At 39.5% G+C, this 22309-nt stretch overlaps 1 protein-coding gene across 12 annotated transcripts in view; it reads right to left on the bottom strand.

Moving 5' to 3' along the window:
• Positions 1–22309, bottom strand: part of LRRTM4 (leucine rich repeat transmembrane neuronal 4) — a 328293-nt gene that overhangs the window by 116183 nt on the left and 189801 nt on the right. The window contains exon 9 of one of the 12 annotated variants that reach the window (XM_080568455.1): positions 219–12241. The exons of the other annotated variants lie outside the window; for them this stretch is intronic. Coding sequence (XP_080424581.1) covers positions 12218–12241 — 24 coding nt within the window. The 3' untranslated portion in view covers positions 219–12217. Of the gene's footprint in view, positions 1–218; positions 12242–22309 lie in introns of those variants that run through there. 12 annotated transcript variants of the gene reach the window in all.

The following is a 22309-nucleotide window of genomic DNA, read 5'->3' as shown; positions in this document are numbered from 1 at the left end:
CCAAGGCCCACGCAGTGCTGCCAGAGGCCAGTCATTGGCAAACTTCATGTCTGCAGCTGGTAAATGCTGGTTATTCCTGCTCAGAACAGGAACAGCAACAGCAATTACACTATAGGACCTGTCACCTTAATCAGCCTAAGAACAGGACAATTTATTTTCAGTGAACCCCCCCCCCCCCTTCCCCCCAGTAACAGAATGATTAGTAAGATACAGGATGCACAGTCAGGAAAAAAAGTATGTGTCAGGGCTTGTCTTCTACTGGAAATTAAATCCATATCTTATAAATAACTGTACTTTTGTTACGGTTCAGTTTCTGTGCATATAAATACACAGGTATTTACACATACAGATCTCAATTTGTCGTGAAGCTCAGTGATTTATAGTGACGAAGAGATGTATATGCTCATGTGCATGACAGGAGCACGGTCAGGGAGCTAGACTGGAGAGCAGACTGCATACATTTTAAGCCTTCTTCTTTTGTAAATGTGCCCTGGAATACACAGACCATTAAACAGAATATTCTTCTGGACAAGTTTTTCAGAGAATTTAAGGAATTTCGTTGGCCAAGTCCCACTAAACGTAAATAGGAGATAAGGATTATTCCTTAGGATTCTGGAAAATCGTAATCATACATGTCTATTAAGCATCCTGTATCATGGACAGTTAATCCCTATTACCACATTCAGTAGACAAAGCACTCTTTGGAAGATGTTCTTCGCTACGGAAGAAGTAACTTCTTTAAAATAACATTATGTTTACAGAATCCAATACAATTTTAGAAGTTTTTTCATTATTGTTACTACTTCTGTCATGATGCACAATTTAAAATTACTATCATGACAGTTCACTTGTAGTTATCAACGCTGCCTTTGTGTCTGCAACATCCCAAACATAACGAGTGAATACGTTTTTTCTGTACTCACCTAAAGCCATCCAAAGTCCTCAGAAGAAATGAACAATACATACATTACTGCTTGTGTCACCAGGTAGGTGCAAAACTATTTCTAATTAGTTGTCTTACACCTTCTACCTCTACTCAATTACTAGTACTACAAGAAGGGTAACTACAGCTATAGATCATTTGCAGACAGACAGTGAAACTGGCATCAGGAAAAGCATACGCAAGATTTGCCCTTGTTGGGCCCAGGTTCACTGGTGCTGAGTGACCTTGCCTGTGCTGACTTGAAAGAGCGGACAGTCTGCTCAACCGATACGAACTAAGCCACGTTTCGCTCCTTCTGAAATAAAGCAGAACAGAGAATCGTGCTGTAGGGAAGGAATATTTATCCTGTGGGTGAGATGGGATGCAGCCAGCACATGCTGTGCTCTCTGAGTATCTGGAGGTGCTAGTTTGTCTTCAGGGGACAGGCAGACAAATTTAGAGTAACCCCTAAGCAGCCCTTGAAGCACAAAGCAACCATGGAGGCTATTTCAGGCATTTCCTAAGAGCAGAGCTGCTCTCTGTCTTCTCCCTTACGTACAAAAGACTAAAGAACAATATAATTATGATTACGAATCAGCAATACTTAGTTCTTGAAAATATGACAGACTAAAGCAAGTAGCTCCTTTCTGTGTAATTTCTGCTTAATGCAGCTTCGTAGTTAACATTTAGATACTAGAATTTATATTAAAGATTGCTGCTTTACCCTTCATCTCTATAGCCATTACACATTATCCAGCAGATAATGCAAACAGCCAGCTTTCACTTAACACGCAAAGGAGAAGAAATGACAAGGTCTGGAATTATATTAATGTATTGGAAGGCACAATATTATTTTGTTCAAATATGTTTTTGGAAAATAGTTATTGAAGTTTGAGGATATAGCTCAAAAAAACATCATTCTCTGGACAAAAGCAATAGCTGCTCAAAAGCCTTGTATGAACATCTGTCACATTGTCCTCCCTGCCTGAAATGTTCTATTATTTAAATCCAGCAATATTTCATGTTTACACAAGGAAGAAAAATTCTGTGTTCTCTAACATTATCAGGGGAAATTGAGGGGTGACAGATAATGGTGGTATAAATCTCATGTCAAGGACATGGAAATGCAGGCATGTAAGAAGTGGACAGCTAGGAAGAGCTGGTGTTTACATCAACATGAGTTGGCCACAGAGAAATTTAAAGATGATCTGAGGCTTCTGAGACATGATTGCAAGCTTCCTGTGCAACTCTGAACATGTAATTCTGTCTATCAGTCTCAGTTCCTCTCTGTAAAAAGCAAATAGGAGTGATATGAGGAGTAGTATGCTAAAAATTGCAATGAATACTTATACGACAATAAAGGGAACATTTGAAAGCACCAGAAATAACAAGGGCCTTCCCTCATTCAAAACAAAATACATGATAGAGTTCACTAGTATAAAATATGTCAAACCAATAAGGGTTGCCTTTTCAATTATGAAACTGCTCTGAAGAAACAAGGTTTGCATTATCAGCATTGGTCTGTTCAGCACTTAGTTTCTCTGCTGTTTTCATCTTCGGTAAATGTAATTGCAGTGACATCTGTTTAAAAGCAGACTGACTCTCTTGAAGATACCCTTGTTAGTCTGTATTTACACCCCCTTGAGAGCATAATTTTGGTCACTAACAGGTTAAACACACTTCTGATGCTGTTGTGAAGGCTCTGTTTCTTTATATAAATGAAGTGACATTGGATTCTAACATCACATTCACATCAAATTTAAATAAGAGCTGCCATACATACATTAATAGTTACGCTTGCTAATACCGGTTCTTAATTTGTTATCTGTGTGCTTGATTAAGATTACTTTTATTCCCCACAGATTCCTGGAGCTTAATGCCAGAAAGAACTACTTCATCCACGTGGTCTGATGACGTATCTCTTATAACCAGAAACTAATTCTGAGCATGTACAATCAGAACCCAGCAAAGAGTTAAATCAAAAATCCCCAACTCCTGGGAAAAAATACATTCCACTTTTTACCAAGCTTTCCCAGAAATAAAGCAAAAGGCAACACTGAAAATGTACCGAGTTTAAACCTCCATAAATCAAACTGTTGTTAACAAGATACATACGCGTACAGCCAGTTAATAAATCCATCCCTGACCATACAAAAGGTGTTGTTCAAAAACAACATTTTACAACGCTCCAGAATATAAATGTATCTCCCTAACAACACTATACCCCCAAACCATGATCCTGACAGTAAGTAGCTCATTATCAGCCTTTTCCTTACGCGTCGTTAACTTTAAGAGGGGGGGAAAGAAATGGAGAAAACACTTAAGACACTTCAGTGGGGTCTGATGTATATTAAAGCAAACAATGGCTCCTACTGTTCAGTGTCTCTGGCTTGTCCTTCATACTCCAACCTCTCAGCATTATTCCTATGATGGGGAAGGATTTGAGACTCATAAAACAAGACAAGCAATAAACTATGATTTGACTTAGCTGAATTACTTTTTTAAAAAAATAACATCTCTCTAAGAGAATTTTGTGTTGAAGGAAGGACTAAGAGTATTAAAAATGAACTATGAGAATAGGAAGGAGATTTGCATTTGCCAAAGTGAGAACAATGCACCCCTGATTTTTATGTACAGAGGTGAGCTCCTCCAGGCTGCCTTTAAAATCCTGTCTCGATTCTTAGATAACTCCAGAACAAAACACTTTCCCAAGAAAGACTTTTCAAAGATTTCAAATGTTTTAAGTCCAGTTCCATTAACTAAACAGTATTCTACACACTTACTTCCATAGGATTAAAGCTATTACACCAGCAAACAGTTTCTTTATATTTCATCCCGAATGGACAGAAGAGGTGAGCATGACCGGGTGCACTTCCCAGTGGAAATGTCAGAATGGCTGTGGCTCAGCATCTGCCCCCAACAGGTACAGTCCCCCCCAGACACTGGAGCTGCTCTTCCCTCCTGACAGACACGGGATTCAGTCTCTGGGGGCTGCCACTGGTGAGTTACTACTGCTTCTTATATTATTGGCCAGCCCAAACGAGTGAAAATGTTCACATATACCTCAGAGAAGTACCAGAAAATGTGTGTATTTATATAAACAACTGAAATCATGTCCTTTGTCTTCTAAAACTGCATCACCCTGGAGCTGAAAGCATGTTAGAGCCTCTGCTGAATCAAGCCTCCCTAACAGCGATTGCCACTGGTCTATCTGAGATTTCTAAAATTCAGGCTAGCACAAAAGTTCAGAGTTGCTGAGCAAAAAGCAATGAATCTGAGCTGTGTGTATCCTGGCTATACCCTGGCAAAATAGTTTAACCATTTGAAACCTTAGGGATTAAACTGTTTCCTCTCTTCCCAGAATCTACCTTGGTGAAATGTATCTTCTGAGTGGACAGTACAAGACACATTAATGGACAACCAGTGAGATGCTATTCTTGCGCTACATGTACCAAAGCTCAAATGTGATCTGAATGACTCCCTAGTGTTTGAATTTATATGCAACTTGGGGACACTGGATATTGTGTGTTGCTACACAGAGCTAAAACATTGCAATCTCTGTTGATAAATCTTTGAGAAAAATGCATTTTCCTGAGCTGCAGCTATGGCAACAAGCAACCCAATATTGAGCTGGGTTGCATAGTGTAATATACAAAGGATCTTTTTGTTAACTTCTGAAATAATTTATTGGAAAATCTGGGGCAATTAGACTGCTGTCCATGTATTTTTTCAATATAGATGGCCTTCATATTCCGGAATGTTATCTAGTAAAAATTGAAGAAATCTTTTTTCTTTGTTTCTATGAGCTGTTTTGTTTCACCAAAAAAGAAACAAAGACCCAAGTCAAACACCCCAAACTTCAAATTCTGATTTTTTATGAAAATCTGTGACTACACAATTGGCTATACAGGTTCCAGGTGTATTGTTATTACACCGCTTTGATGGTGGAACACATTTGGCATACCGATGCAACAGTTTCTGAATTATAGCAAGGATGGGTATAAAGACCTAAGCCTTAAGCCCATGTCTTTAATAAATATAGCTCCAAGATACTGCTCCTTTTGTTCCAAGGTATTTGAAATATTCAACTTTTGGCACTAATGTTTCAATTAACAGTGCCCTTGGTATGACCTGCTTACAAATTCTTAGGATGTTGTCATCTGAAGTTATCACTTCACAGGGGAAAACAGTCATTCTTGAGCTACTTTAAAAAGACAAAATAAAACAACCTCCACAAATTATTAATTTGCCCAAGTGAGTGATGCTCGATGTTCACAGGCAAGGCATGGTTACGTCTGATACCTTTTTTTCTTGGCTATTTGACCTCCGGTTCTCCGCAACATACAAAGCACTGCAGGTACAGCTCTGAGTCACAGTTTCACCTCTGGACTGCTACGTAAGTGTATGTCTGCAAGGCAAAGAGGGGTGGCTACACAGACTGAAGATAACAGCACGTGTTAGAAATTTCAGGTATCAGCAGGGTTTGTAAGGACCTTTTCCATTCTACCTGAGCAGAAGGACTTGCTCTTAACGCTAGGTGTAAGAGCGGATGAGTGGAAAAGTCACAAAGGGAAATGCACGATGTCCACCGCAACCGTGAAGGAAGGGCAGAGTCCTTTTGGAATAAACGTGGCTTTAAAAGCAGCTGGGACCCTGCAGCCCTGAATTCTTCTCCTAGCTCTGTCCCTGAGTTTTTAGTTAACAAATCAATACATGCCTCTGTATCTCAATTTCCCCTTTTGTAAAATGAGCATAACAATACTGGTTTCCTTTGTAAAATACCTTGAGATCTATCAGAAAAGGTTAGGTATTATTGACAATATCCAGTTTGAACATGAAATCCCTAAGTGTGGCTCCTGCAGTCCCAGGCAGTCAAAAAGTAATTGAGAAACCATCCGCATACAAATTACTAAATAATGGGCTCCAAACGCTTGTATTTTCTTTTATTTACTCCTAACACGGCTGCAAAAAGTGCAACCTTTCCTAACTGTTTCTGATGTCAAGTACTTGCATTTGCCTTTACCCTGTGTTTACCCAGAATGTTATTTTCACAGCTGCCGAGAACATCATTATCAAAGAAACAGCCAGTCTAAATTATTAAGAAAACGGAACAATTGATGTTTCTATAATACACAGTATTCCCCATCTGAGCCTTGAAATCAATTATGGAAAACATTAGGCCCCTCTGTCTTCCCTTGGATCAAATTCAAGATCCAGTATTTTATCATCATTTGTTCCAACATTATAATTGTCCATTGACTTTGATTAAGCTCTTTTTAGCCTAAGCTCTTGAGCATGAAGACTCTTTCTTGCCTCTGAATGCATAAAGCAGCTTGCTTTGTAGCAGTTCCACCCTCCCCCTTACTCTTTATTTCATCGTGCAGCTGAATTTGTTATCCTCAAGCTATCTTCTGCAAACTTCTCTCCCATAAACCTCTTTTTTTCCTTTTATTCTCAGTCTTTATAAACAGAGGTAGGTGCTATTCTTCCTTGGGTTTCCTTTCCTAGCTACAAAGACTTCAGAGTCGGAAGCACATCAAAACAAGATGTTCATCTGCTTGCCACCTGCTTTTTAGATTTCAGGCAGGACTCCGCATTACTTAACCAAATTACAGTACTTACTGAAATTGACTGCAGAGTTACCACTTCTCTGGAATTCTGGGGTGTCCAAGTTTGGTGCAAATTCAATATATTAAAAGCAAAGCACCCCAAGTGCCATCCGATCACTAACAGGCCAAGTGCTCATTCTACCTGGTTGTCAAGACAAAAGTTGTTTGAGCCGAGAACCAGGTTCTGAGACTCAAGAGATCACCTGTGAAATCGTTGGTCTATCTGGTTTCGGCGAAGTGCTAGACAAAATTGACATTTTTATGCCATAGGGGCATTCTGTTTTAAAGGCTCTCATGTTACAAAACTAAAAACGCTGTAACATTCCTAAATGTTACTGCATGTCCCAGATTTCACTGCTTCCGTGACAAGACGAAGAGAAGAAATCATCAGGGATCAGGCAAGAGCAAGTCCTTTGCTTAAGTGTCAATAGCTGCTAGAGAAGGTTAGCAAGCACTGAGCACTGAGAAGCTAACACTGTACTCTGACATCCTAACGTACTCAGTGGGGCCTTTCCTGACTGTCGTCTTTGATGTCTGCCTCCAGGAGAAGTGAATCGCCCCTGTCCAGCTCCAGCGACCGCCTAACCTTCATTTCCATTAAGATCTGCTTTCTTAGATTCCTCTCCCCTCCTTCTGAGGTTCTGTCGCCTCACTCCTCCAGCTGAAAACCTGCAGACCAGAGCAATCAGAGGTAAAAGTAACACTCCTTTTTAATAAAGACAACAACGTGGACAAATTTCTGAACCTCGTCAGGACCCTGAGTGTTTTCCTGTTGTAACATGGCCACTCGCCCTGCAAAACCTTTCTTTTAGCATGAATACAAAGAAAGAAAAAGGTGCCTGTTTCCAGCAAATGCGTTACCTATCTCCCTCATCCACCAACATTTTTAAGCATGCACCTTACTCTAAGCAAACCCTTTTGGGACTATCTGCACATGCTAAGTAATTTAATGTCCACCGCCCTTATCACAGTGCAATTCTCCACTCCAAACAAATTAAGGCCATAAAGCTTCATTTTGCAGGGCTGAATTTCACCACGGAATGAGGAGGGGAAAAAAGAGAGAAGGAAGGAGAAGGTTAAGAGGTTTTGTCAGGTCTGCAGGCCTCACGGGAGTGCTTTGGATTAGAGCCCAAATCCGGACTCTCAAGGTGCTGACTTTAAAGCTGCTGGAGTTTGGAGTGAATATTGTTTAGCTGCTTTAAAAGCAGCCGTTTTGCTGGCTGCTGCTGCTAAAAGAATCCAGCCACGTGGGGCACGGCCAGTTAAAAATCCTTATCACTCAAGCAGAAAGTCTGTTATCCATTCAGACATTCAGCCTATCCCCCCCACTGTTTTTTTCCCCCTTTTTCCCTTCCTAAAACTACAACACATCAGATGATTGTATTGACTCATCCTCCCACAAAAATGAACGTTCTGGGATGTTGAGAGCATATTTGAAATCAATGTTTTCCTTGACTCACTGCTGTAAATACCCAGTTCTTCAGGCTCATTTGGGTCCTCTCTAAACTGAAAAGCAAAGCTCTCACTAGAGACAAATTGGCTCCAGAATAATAGAGATCCCTAAGCCCTTGTGAGGTTCTGCAGAACTTTTCTGCAACACCAGGCAAAGCAATGGACAGGAAAGGTTAGTAGTGGGCTATTTCATCAGTAATTTACATGCCAGCTTTTTGAAAAAGCAGAGAGGACGTGAAGCGGCATGAACAGAAACAGCACGTAAGTTTGTACCAGGAGAAAGGTGTAACTAAAATACACATCTTGAGTTTCCCCTCTCTTGCTTCACGCCTGTGAGGAGATACACACACAACTCCAGCTGCACATCTTTCACAATTTGACTCACGTGTTCGAGCCGATTAAATAGCTGGTTTCACTCAGCCCTCACTGCCCAGAGAGCAGATTCCTCTGCGATGCATGAAGCTGCACATCCCTTCTCTTATTTGTTGCTTTCTACGCTGTGCTTGCACGCTTGGCAAATAAAGCTGGGATCACCGGGATCCCAGAATATGTAGGAAATGCATGTAACAAATCTGGATTTACATGGCAGCGATGTCCAGTTCAGTACTGCAATTTTCAGAGGATTTTGAAAAATTGGAAAAGTACAACAAGAAAGGCAAATATGATTGGTAGGCTTGCAAAAATGGCCTTCAGCAAAGGACCTTAAGACCTCAATCTATTTATCCCATTAAAAAAGAAGAGAGGCTAGCTTATCATGTATACATACCTTTTGAAAAAGCAAATATGAAGCACCAAGGAGATTTATAAAATCTAGTACAGAAAGATATCAAAAGAAACAGTAGCTGGACATGAAATGCCAGACTCATACAAACCAGAAGTCAGGATTTATTCAGTTATTTATACAGTGAAGGTGGGTAACCACCGGAACAAACTGCCAAGGGAAATGGAGGCATCTCTGTCTTTTGAAGTGTTCAAATCAAGACTGAATGACTGCCTGGGCAGTATGCATTAATCGGACATAAGTTACTGGGCTCAGTAACCCCAGGTGAAATTGGCAGCCTGCGTATTCAGGAAGCTGGACTAGATGTTCTAATGGTCCCTTTTGGCCTTAAAATGTATTAATTGAGTGCACAGAATTAATCATTTTAACAATATATCGTGCTTTCCTGCCTTTGTGCATTTTAATGAACAATTCCGAATTTAGTTTAGCTCCCCCAACGTCTGAAAACAGGTTTTATTTTAAAAAAAGCTCAATTATGATACAACTAATAAAATACAGGGGTCCCTCACTAAGGATCTCTCTGTCATATGGTAAGAACTACTGCTAGCTATTACAACTATGGTTTCACTCAGAAATTCTCAGGTATCTTGGCTTTGCAATACTTCTGGTGGCAGACGTTTTAAAACTGAAGCCCAAGGAAATTTCGTATGATCAGGATACAAACAATTCTTACCTTGGATTGTGTTACTGGATCCCAACCAAAAAGATGACTTTTAACATAACAAAGCTTCCTACCCTCCTTTTCTTGTGCCTACATGTTCACACTGAAAAAACAGTAATTTCCTTAAAAATTAAAAATATAGTTTTAGTTCCTCTAAGGAGCCAAACTCCTCTTTAAAAGATGTTTTGCTGCCCTGACCAGAATCAGTACATTCACTTCAAAAAGTGCTAATGTGGAAGCAACACTGGAAATATATGCCATATCAAGGCATCTTTGTTTTATATGAGAATCTCTCTTTCATTTCTTAAAAAAAAAAAAGTCTCACTGGGAGTTGCAGACTCCTAGGGACAGTATTCTCTCTTCTGATCTGTACAGGTTTTAGAATATAACGTGTAGACTTTTAAAGCTGAGACTCAGCTGAATTGAGTTCATGAGAAGAGACAATAGCATCTTAGAGAAAGGTAGAAGAAAGGTAGAGAAAGGTAAAAGGTAGATGCAGAGTATCTTTCACATCTTAAAGGGCACGGGGGCATCTACCTGCTATTTTACCACATGGCAAAATACTGTCTATTTAAAAGTATCAAGATTCAAAAGCCAAGTTTAGGAGAAATGTGAATGGGTAAACACGGGTCTAAACAGAGAGTCATGCTAGTAAATGAGAATGTAAGCCTTTATATAAAAATAATAATAATAATAATTCTAGATCATGTGACTAAGCAGAAAGGTATACTACAAAAATTTACTGTCTTTAAAATACTGTCATTTTCATGCCTATCTTATGATTCTTTCTTCTGCCACCACCCAATTGTCCTCCACTTGGACATGGCCTGTATCACACAGCCCAGTGCAGAGGATCTGCCACAGACACAGTAAATCCCCATAACACAGATCCTACAAGGTACCATTGCTATTTACCTCAATGAGAGTTGGGAGGCACACGAAAAGAATTCAGGTCTCTTTGGGGAGGGGTGTGTGCTTCTAATGAACTGTGTCTAATTTACAACATAGCATGTACTGATGCATCAGCTTTCCAGAAAGAACCACTGCAGTTACATTGGAGAATCGAACAATTTTATCCAGCTAACTCACTACCTCTGTATGTCTCTATATCCCTCTACTGAAGATGTAACGTTGGAAAGGAAAAAATCCTTTCTTGACCTTTTTCTTCTGGGTACCGTACGTGTTACAAAACCAAATCGAACACATGCTCAGAAGGTGGCAGGTAGGAACCAAGGCTGGAAGAATTAGATTGTTAATAGCTGCAAAAAATAGCTACACTTCTAACCACTGCAAACCAGCACTGTTGACAGAGTGATGGAAGGCTGACAATACCTTGCCAAGCAGGGTGAGGCTATCATAACCGAACAGATGATTAGTTTTAAAACTTTTAATGGATCTCTGTCCACTGCAGTCTGATGGAGTGAACAGTGCTGATACCCGAGGGAAATGTGAAACTATTTTATATCTCATTTGCAGCAACGAACACCCAGGAGGTACCTTCTTTTGACAGAATACATAAGACCTACCTGAATGCATTGCATTAGCTTTCTGTGCGGCTCCATACAGCAGATGCTAATATTTTTTTTATCCTGGGCTGGCCTCATTAAGCAGCCTAACATAACAGGGAAAAGTAAACCTAATAGAAAATTTTAGTTCTGTTTTGTGTACAAAAAGCATTGGCTATGCAGGGGGGAAGCATTAGCAAACAGCAGCAAATAATAACCTGGATTTAAGATAAGGGGCAAAGACAGAGCTAAAAATGAGCTTACAGAGAAATGCACTGGGAATGGAGAAAAGTACAGACTGGCTTCATACTGATAGAACACAAAAGCCCATTTTGTCCCATTACGGGAGGAGGTTGATGTCTGTCTTAGACACGTAGGGCACATGGTTTGGAGTTAAGTCAGCTGAGAGAACAGTAACTTACTACTAGTTGCTCACTGGATAGTGGCACTTCTTCAGCTGCCCAACAACTGTATCCCTACAGGGCAGGCTCTCCAGGTAAGGAAACAGAGCACAGAACACGAGATCCCACAACAGATGAACTAGAGAGGCTACAAAGTGCGGGCTGAGCTGAGCCAAGCAACAAGTAATCGAGTTACTTGGACGTAGCTGGAACACCATACTTGTTGCTTGTTCTCAAATCAGACTTACAGATGGTTCTTACTGCTTTTGGACTCTTGAACGTTCTCACAGTCACTAAGTGACCTGCCTCTAAGGCAGCTGAGAAAGTGGCCCAAGTCCCGAAATCAGTCACTTTTCTGCTGAAGCTCACAGTAACTGCATCTTCGCTCTGTTCCTGTCACAGGTGGAATATTAACACCGCACAGGGCGTGCAGACCATGTCTAACAGTAAGCTAAAACCTACCTTCAGCTCAGGGTCTGCAAACAATTCAACAATTAGCCACGTAGGCAGTGAACCGTGATTTCTGCTGTTTAGCCAAGCTCCGCTGGTTCTGTTGTTACCTCCTCGAGTGTTTCATCTGCTTGCAGCAATCTCCCCGGTGAGCAGACGGTTGGGTCCCTAGGGAGGCGGCTATCTGCTCGCTACAAAGCAAGGGCGACGCAAGGCACACGGGGGCCCGGATTCTTGACGGAGGCCAGAACGCAAATTTTACATTTGCCTTAACCCAAAATGAACCTCCTTTGTATAGCTAACGAGCTTCTCAAAGGAATCCCGCAGATTTCATAACATGTTCCCACAAACAAAGATCCTCCACTGGTACGGTATCTTCCGAGTACTGCACATAAATATTTTAGCAAACAAGATTAAAATTCCAGAATGTACTTTCTCAGCCCAGAGGTATCATCTTCACCTAAATAACAAAAATTATAGGAACATTCAGAAATGTAAAAGTTTCATTAGTTTGCAAAGTGAGTGTCAAGTCACAATTATTCCAAGGAAAATGTAATATTGCAAAAATTACCAGAGCCATCCTTTTTATTAACATTACTTGATAAAACGTGAGCAGGATCATGTTAAAACTATTACATTAATATTCCTCAGAGAGTTATACTATAATTTTAGCTTCTCTTTCTCACTCTCACTCATTTTGCCCTGTGAGTCAACATAGGAGGATGGTTGGCAATCAGCTCCTGCAATTATCTTTCTCCCTAGATTTGAATTGTTAACCGTAGCTTCCACTAATAGAACTGCAAATGAATAGTATCCTTTTCACTTGTATTTACTGGATGAACATTATGCTCAATGACTCTTGTGCTCGAGGCAGGATGCTAAACAGAGGGCAAAAAGGACAAGTTTTATTTCTATTAGCTTGCTTAATGGCTGCAGTGAAAATAAAGACAGGAGCAAAGACCAAAGGGCCAGACTAGCACATCCAAGGTGACTGGATGGCTCAGAAAGAATGCAAATGGATGTCAAGGATATTTCCTCCTTTGGGGAATTCTTGCACAAACACAGGATAACATTCCCTTGTTCTAGTTGTGTATCCAGGCTAAATTCTGGTGAGTCTCTGGCTCCTCTGGGCGAGATTCAATAGAGAATTTCTAAATGTCCTTGATGATAAAAGCATGCATGAAGACTAACCTGAGAAATTTTAAGACTGCACTTCACAACACTCAAGTAATGCTGTGAACACATTTTACAAAGAATGAAAGAAGTCCACAGAAACAACTTGATAATAACTGGCTTTTTCTGCCTGCCAAGTACACAGCTGCTCTACTAGACTGCAAGCCGCAAGTCCATCGATTCGTCTGTTCTTGGAGCTGCTTACATGGATCAAGAAATTCCAGTCAGAAATGAACACTCTGGGGTTTGTGCCCATATTTTGTTTCTTATGACAACAGTAATTATGTGCTCATATGGCTGTGGCATAGTTCTATTCAGTGAACCGTACAGGTGAATTCTTGGTAGCAATGCTCCTTGCTGGCTTTTGGAATTCATGCACAACCCAAGACAAACATTGCAGAGAAGCTATTCTAGGCTCACAAAAAGGAGACACTGGCTTTCAAACTAGAGGTAGCCACGGTAAAAAGAATAAGGGAAAGGCGAACGTCAGGCCACGCGGCTGTTCCATGTATTTGATGATGGCACATGGCTCTCAGAACCTACGTAATCACCTCGCTCTGGAAAATGCTCCTCTGAGAAAGGATGGGAGCCATTGGGTTTTTAGACCCAGAAATTTCAGGTGTTACATATTTCAGCATTTTTCAAAATGAAGAGCGTTATTCGAAAAATGTACTCACACACCTGTGTCTTGCTCCATGGCTATGGTGCTCTAAGGTCAAGCAATTGCACCATGTTGTATCTGACCACCCAGAATAAGAAAGTCTGCTGGCTCCGACTGACTTTCCCTGCTTTTCAAAAATGCATTCCTTCTAATGTCTGGAGCTTTTTATATTGCTCGTACATCATTATTCCTCTTCCTAAAAAAAAACCTGTTCCTTCCTGTGTTTCCTAAATTTAAGCAAATCAAATCTGAAAGCAAAATGCTTTTCATTTTCATCAAAACTTTCAGCAGAGGAAAATAATTTCCTTTCTCCCACCTCCTTTCATTTTCTGGTAGGCTCTAATCAACATCCCACATGCTAAACTCTTTTGAAAATCCAAAGTGGAATCATGCGATTCAAAATACTCAAGTCCCATTCACTTTCAACAGTCTTTACCCAGAAGATACTTTTCTCTTTGGAAAGTCTGGCACATAATGACTAAACATTATGTCCCCTTTCTGCTGTTTGACTCTTTAATACTCAGGTCTTTCTATCCGTCTGCCTGTTCCCTTTCAAGAGTCTGCAAAATTGCATCTATTTTATGCTATTCTCCTCCTTAAGTTTCTTCCACCAGAACATACATGGACTTCTGTATTCATAAAAAGGGACCAGTATTTCCCAGATCCACTCATTACTCCTTAAAATGTAATTAGTTCTTATCGCACTGCATGTTGGTTGCGAAGGCAATGTCTCTTTGATCTCTATAGCACAGATAGAAGCCACAGGAGCCAAAAACTAACCTACTGAATCAGTGCCAAAATTGTCACTGGCTTCAGCTGAAAGAGAAACGACACATTAGTTCCCACTGGGGACTGCTGCCATGACTTGAACTGATCTGTACTGCAGCCTAAAAAAGTATCGCATAAAATCAAGAGGTACATCATTATCATTCACTTGTAATACACTAGACCCCTTCAAGGATGCACAGCAGAAATGGTGGCATCCTTCAGTACTTAACTAGTCACAGTAACCACGTTTGTCAAAGCACATACGAGAAAGCTAGCTGCTAAATTTTAATCTAGAAAAATTATATGCATTGGAACACATCATTCCTATCTATAAAGCATTACAAGCAGCAGAATTTGCTGTTCATTCAACCAAAAAGCAATTATATAAGCAGAGCAATGGGAAAGCATCTTCACATCTTCATAGGACCAACAGGACAGAGGATAGATCAAACCATGAGAAATGGAGGTCAGGACTTGTATTCCAAGGTCACTGAGTATAAAGCTGGTTTTGTTATGGGGATTTTTGTTTTGTTTTAAACAGAAAGTTGGCAGAAACTACAACACTCAGCCCTATCAAGAATCCATAAAATAGATGTATACGTGACACTTAGGTTAGAGAAAATGTTAAATGAAATTAGAAAGAAGAAAAAAAGAGACATCTGCACTATCTGGAAGGTCTTAAAACTCTTCCCCTGCACTTAAGTACTTACAGTCTTCAGTATTCCTTACATAGAAGATGAGATGGTAATCACAGGGATGTTTCACTGTCAGGAAGCAACAAATTCAGTTCGAGTTCTACAACCATAAAAGCATGGCAAAGCAGAATGGGATCACTGCTAGAAATGTATGGACACCACGTGCTGTAGCAAAGCTAAACTACTGAAATAACGAAATCTTCCATGCCAGATTACATACTACTTCTAAAAAAAGTTATTTCTTCTACGTAGAAGCAGTGGCTTGGGTTTACTGATCAAAATCTAAGGATACCAACAAAATTATACTGCTTAGAAATTTAACTTAGTGTAAACCTCTTTTTCATATTCTACTCCGCAGTAAAGACTTCAGTATACAAAACTATAGGCACAATTTTAAAAGAAGTCAGTTCCTGTTTACATATCTGAACAAAGTGATGAAATGTAATCACAGTGTTTGTTTTTTCTACATGTGGTTGAATGCTGAGTAGTTTTGAAATTCTGATTGCTTATTTACAAGGCAAATTTTCAAAGCACTTGAATGCTTTCTGAAAATCTGACCATTGTCACAATCTCTGCTTTAGCAGCTCACAGGAAAGCTCAGCTCTTTTGAGCTCCCTGTGTGCATTCACTATTTAGAAATTTAGGTACAAGTGCTTTTGGATCTCTCTACTGCATATCTGTGCATAACATGTCTGCATAACATATCTGCATAGGACTTCCTGGGTTTCTTCTCAAAATAAGATGGACTCAAACAAATACTGATGTCTGTTACACAAGTAATATTCTCTTTTCTGTAGCTGTATACACTTAATATACTTTTGTCTATTTAGAACGTGCTTCAACAAGTCTTCATAATTGAGGCACACATAGAAACTCTATTACTGAAAGCTCCATCTACTGGTTATGAAAGAGTACTTAACTCAGAAACATCAATGTCCATCTTGCAAGCACTTCGTAAATGATGTTAGAACATGATTTAATTCCTGTTCCTTTACTTCACATTTCCTTCAATGTGTCCCCAGGCTCCCTGTAAGCTACTCTCAGTGGTAAAACATTTTGTATGTACTTTGTAAATCATCGAGGGAAAACTTGAGTTGTAAATTACATATACACACATGCCTCATGACAACATACAGAAAAACGGGTTAAAAAAAAAAAGGTAAATTCTTAGGACTGTAAGATTATTCTATACAGCTGTCTCTCCACCAGGTTTCAAACACACACACTATATAAACTCCCATTTAAATTCCAAACTACAGAGACAAGGGCACAGATAGCTTTACACCTCAAATGACACAAGGATACATCAGATGTAAAATTAATGTCTTATCAAAGTTTTGAATAACAGCTTACAATTTTGAGGCAGAACACACACGTTCACTTCGGAATACTCATCTCATTATTCTTACTGCCTTTTCCTCACGGTAATTCTTGTCTTGCTTTGTTTATTTTTCCATATGTTACTTAGGCACTAAATATATTCAATGCCAAGGCATTCACCGGGTGAAAACCTTGAACAAAAGAGAGACAAAGGTACAACTCAAGCAGGGAAAAATATCTTGTGTGAGGTGACTACTTAAATACATGTTTGTTTGTTTGTTTTCCAGAACTAGTTTGATTCAGTAAATTGCAAACTACTACGAACAGCGCTTGTCTGGTGACTGTAGAAGCACATCCCCATTTTAGACTTTGCTCATAATAATTCATTTTCAGGAGTGACCTCACATGGGGATTTGATGAGAAAATGGAATCAGAGCACTCCAACAAGACTCTAGGTTTCCCTGTGCTGCTTTATGAGCCATTTTGACACTCACCGAAAACTTCCAGAGCCGAAGGGTTCAGCGTAGGCCTGAGGATTAGATGACCTTGGACTTGGGCAGCATATTGCAGCCATCACCTCCAGGTGAACGCCCGCCATCACCACAGGCCTCAGTCCCGGCCTGCTCTGCCCGGCCCCCGCCTCCTCGGAGGACATTTTGGAACTCCCCTCAGCCACTGACTTTGACTGGCAGGACGCACCGAGCAGTTTGGTTGTGCTTCTTCAGCACCTCTCTGCACCGCCACCATGCACGTTAGTACCAGTAATTAAACTGTCACCCTTTCTGGCTTCTATTTACACTTTAAAAATGCAGCTACTGAGACATGAATGTGCCAGGTGATGTATTCAAGGTCATACAGGGAACCAGTGACCAAGTCCAAAACTAAAAATCCTGCCAGATCAACCCACACGCTCCTTTTAAGTCAACACACTTGCTTTTACAACACTTTGCGCCAGCTTTCCAAGCCCCATTAACACAACTCAACCATTTTTCTGCTTCCCAGCGAGTCTCACAGGTTGTCATCTAGCCCCAGAATGATCAACACGCTGTTAAGGCTTCCATGGAAAGTCAGCAGTCACAGGAACATAATACCAGAAGCCAATGAGGCATCTTGAAAACATCTGCATTTTAAGAAATAATTAATAAAGAATGGCATTATTCATTTGCAGTGTTGGGAAATCAAGGCATAGGACTGCTGAAGCGAACTGCAGGATCTATCATTACGCAGATGCCATATAAATCCGATATTACTTCTTACTCATTTTTGTAATACAAGGAGGAAAAACAATATTCATTGAAACAAATGCAGCAAACTGTAGAAAATATCATTTTCATTTATTATTTATAAATAATACTAATATCTAAAGAGCAAAACCCCATACATCATGAGAGCTACTGTACAAGTAGTAAGGGAGAATTTTCTCCAGACAGTTTGTAATCTAAAAAGAATCAGATGAACATGTTTCTGACGGGATTTTTCCAGGCACATGCAACAGATCAGCAGTAGTGCTGAGTTCAACCTCATTTTCTTGTACTATCCGCTAGATTTTCTTAGTGCTTGTATTTTATTTTTTTTAAAGTCCTGAATGGATACTTATTTGTTTGACCAGCATAAAATGCCACAAGCTTCCGAAGTCTGTTTAGAGTCACTGGATATTCCTGCCATAAAAATAACATATAATCAAATTAAAACAATTTTGGAAGGTTGTACCTATAATTTCACAGGATGCAATAAGGACCAGCATTTATTCTGAAAATAAAATAAATATTGAAAGCAGGAAAATTAGTGTAATCTCAGTGCTTAGTAGAAGAGAAGTTAAAACACTAGTTTTAAACCTATATTTCATCTGAAAAAAGTGCACGTAGCTGCAGTCAAACCAATGACAGCTACTCTGTGTGATGGAAATAAAGCACAACAACTAAACATTTGCTAAATTAGCATTTCCAAATTAGTCCATAAATGATTTTTTTTTAATCTGAAACTGTCAGTCCAGAGCAATAGGCAATGAATATGGGGTATCATAAAAAGGAGAGGGAAAGAGAGAGAGAAGAAAGAGAGTTTATTACAAACACCGAATACGTGTGAATTATCTTTTACAAGGCTGTAGACATCATCAATTTGAATGAACTAAAGAGGCAGTTTGTAAGAGGTTGATAATGGCTGCAATGCTGAAGTTGTAATCTCATTAATTATTTTCCAGCATTCTTTTCACCCTTCTAAAACTTCTCAAACATCTCTTCTCTCAAACTCCCACTCTTTCTCTGCATTTCTCTCTCTTTTCCAGACTGCTAAAATCATGTGTGCTTTCTCTCAGGCAGCATAAATAGTCTTACAGGACCTGTAGGAGATAATCTGTGGTTTGGTAGAGAAACAAAAAGGCCTGACATGAAGGCCACAGTTCAATGATACAGCAAATCTAGCTGTAGGGCTTCTAGAAGCAGATGAAAACCACCATGGCCATATGATGCAAAGCACTGATTTGGTAGAAACGCAGTCTTGTGAGCATAATTAGATTACAAAAAAAAATGAGGTTTTAACCATGCAAGTCTAACAGGCTTTATGCTAGATCAGATACTGTTTGTCTTTCCTATCCATGCCACTCCAGCTTTAGGCCAGATCAGGGACTGCCCATTTCTTCCACACCCAGCAAACCATCTGCACCGACTGCCAAGGCTGGAATAAACTCAGTCTTTTTCTCTAACTTGAAAGAATTGCGATCTTATACCTGCATCTCAACAAGATTAAATTGGTACTACTAGTACTGCCAATGAAGTATAAATGGCTGCAGAACTACAGACTGGCTTTGTGGACCTAAAAGGTTGAAGAATCTTTCTGATTTACTCAACTTCATTCATGCACTGCCCTAGAGTAGATAAAAGAAACATTCAAAGCATTGTTATTGTAGCACAACAGTGATTCTGAGTTTGATAAAGCCACATGTCTGGACTTTCTGAACATCTGCCATTCTACAACTAGTCCAGACTTTCTTGACTCTATATAGCTGTTTCTGTTAAACTTCCTGGAGTGACTTCTCACCCATATTCACAGCATCACGGAACAGTCAAGGTTGGCAGGGCCCTCTGGGTCTTCACAAACACGAAACACTTGTTTGTTCAAACTCAGACCAGGATTCGTGGTTTTAGGTAACGTAAGAGAGCACTGCTTCTTGATCTGGTTCATATGTTACAGTGAAATGATAACTTGAAGATGTAACTTTACAGCATGAAGTGAGTAACCATATAGTTAGGTCAGTTACACTGCTATTTTCTCACTCCTGGCCCAAAAGTCAAAACGCATACACAATTTTCAAGCCTAGCTCAAACCCCACAACCCATAAAAGCCTATTATGTAGAGATTGTTTACGTCCACCACAGATGATGTAGATCTCTATTATTCATTAAAAAAGGCAGAAAAAGAACCATACTGAGTTTTTAAAAATTAAAGAGCCTCTGACAAAACAATTCAGAAATGGATTCTCAGGAGATGCAGGAAGGTGGAATCCTACCTCTTCCACTGATATGTTTTTTTGTTTATGGCAGAACTTGAAAGCCTGCTTGCTACGTGGATTTCAAAGCTTCAAAAAACACCCATGGCTGAGAAACCGTTGAAAGAGAGGAAAGGAAAAGAAAATCTTTCAGACACTAAAATCACCTGCTCATCTATACACTTAGGAGTTTTCCACCAGCACCTGGCAATGCGCTGGGATAGCCATTCAATGGTACATTACCTCTTTCCTGCATAATGAATATACCATACCTACCAAGAAAACAAAGAAAAGGTTTCCTTTTCAATGTCAAAATTTAGCAATCTAATCTTTATTTATTATATTTTATTTTTTTTTTATTATTTAATAAGTAGGGGCAAATATTGAAGACCTTATATATATCAGGAATTTTGCCAGAATTGTAACTTCTTTCTGTGTTTTCACAAAGAAAGGTGCAGGCAGATGGCTGAAGCACTGGCTTGTAACTCAGAAAACAAACAGCGTTAATGACATTTTTACATTTCAGTCGGTTTGTATGTCTCCAAGTCCTTTGCAAAGGGACTCTGTAACACTAATGCCATTCACAAATGGGCAAATGGAGGCTGAGCAGACGCAATCAAAGTAACGATGGGCTGAAAACACGCTGTGCAAGTCCTGGTGTAGGCCTCAGGTACGTTCAAGTCCTAGGCCAGCCAGACACATACATTCAGTGCAAATCAAATTATTTTCTCTGTAAAATGTGTTATTATTTTCTTATCATTTATGAGGTGATCCAACACAATTTTGAATGTTATAGAGATATCTGCATTTCATACCAATTCTATCTGGCTATTTTCCACAACTCTATCACCTGTGCAAGAAATACATCTATCTAGCAGGGAAAAATCAGTCAGAAAATAATGAAAATGACTTTTCAGCCTCCCTGAGTTACAATATTCTAGTCAGAAGCTAATAGAAGTTGCCCGAGGAAGCCATCTGCCACAATTTATGGAAGTCCTACAAAATGCAAAAACCTTGCTACGTTTTTAGCACTGTCTACAGACACCTCACGCTTTACAGCCATCTCTGTGACAATAATCACTTCTTGTAGGGATAGAAATCAGAAACTTGGCTTCAGAAATTTGTTTGCTTTTATGCATTATGCTGAAGGCCCTAGGTCTGGTTCGACCTGCACCACTTAAGCATTGTTCATTAAGTGATTGTTTATTTGAGTGTCCTTCATCCTCACTCAAAACACAGATTTACCTTTGGTACCAAAATTAGTATTTGTATTATTTTGATGAAAGTTTCGTCTGTTGAGCTGACTGTTTCTCTCATAGCTCTGTATTTCGGTCAGTCACATCTTCTTCTCATTTAAGCATTAAACTCAAATCCCTACCAAATCGGATTTTCCTATCTACATTGTTTCTTCAGTTTCATCTTGAAGTGCTCCATGCTGCTTTTCTGCTCTGCTAAAAGCTACTGCTCCTTTCCAGAATGAGATGCAATTCGGTTACACACTTCAGAAAAAAAAAAAACAAAAAACAAAACCCACAGAATTCCTTCAGTACATGCCCAAAGTTTACCATCAAATTAAACATTGCTTTAGTGAGGAAAACTTCCTTCAGGTGACACCTACAAGCCCAAACCTTCCAACAGAAATTTATCTATTTGGTAAGACTTCACAAAACATTTTGTGTGACAAGCACTTTGAACTCCCTAGAAGAAAGGTCATATAAGTATTATTACATTCCTATCACCTACGAGAAGCTGATTACATGACATTAATACCTTGCAAAGAATCTTCATACCCCTCAAGAAAATCAAAATTTAAAAAAAAATAGCTTTCTTCAAAGTATCTTACTTCACACTAATAAAGCTGCTCTACTATGAGTTAAAAATAAAATACCATTCTGGTTAGCACTTTTTGAATTTCAGTCCTCCCATCATTCTTCTAGTTCTAATTTGTGAAGTGGGAAAAAAACAAAAACAAAACCGAGTCACCTTGAGAACATATTTGAAATATATGAGAGTGCAAATTAAAATGACTGATGAGAGGCTGAGGTGCTGTGAATGTGTCATATTTTTAGTGACGTCCATCGAATCAATCAGCAATCAAGCAAGATTAAATCATTGCCGGGTAAAGCATCTTTGTTCTACTTACATTTCAAAGGATCGGACCTGGTGTCCTTTTGATACTGTACCTAATCTTCTCTTGAGATTTGTACCTGCTTGAGGCTATTTGTTTAGGCTCATCATAGAGGTTTGAATAATAATTAGAGTTTCATGATGGAGCCATGCTACTGGCTAGATTTATAGCACTCCAGATGGCTGGGGGATGCCAGATAGATTCCAATATTTGACTGCAGTGAAGAGTAAATTTAAGATTTCCCTCAATGACCTAACACAGAGGAGAGAGATTACTGTGGCAATTACTGTATGATCTCT

The sequence above is a fragment of the Anser brachyrhynchus genome (assembly GCF_964034855.1).
Source record: "Anser brachyrhynchus genome assembly, chromosome: 26".
NCBI lineage: Eukaryota > Metazoa > Chordata > Aves > Anseriformes > Anatidae > Anser > Anser brachyrhynchus.
Note: the sequence above shows the minus strand (reverse complement) of the source record. Positions and strands in the feature narration are given on the sequence as shown.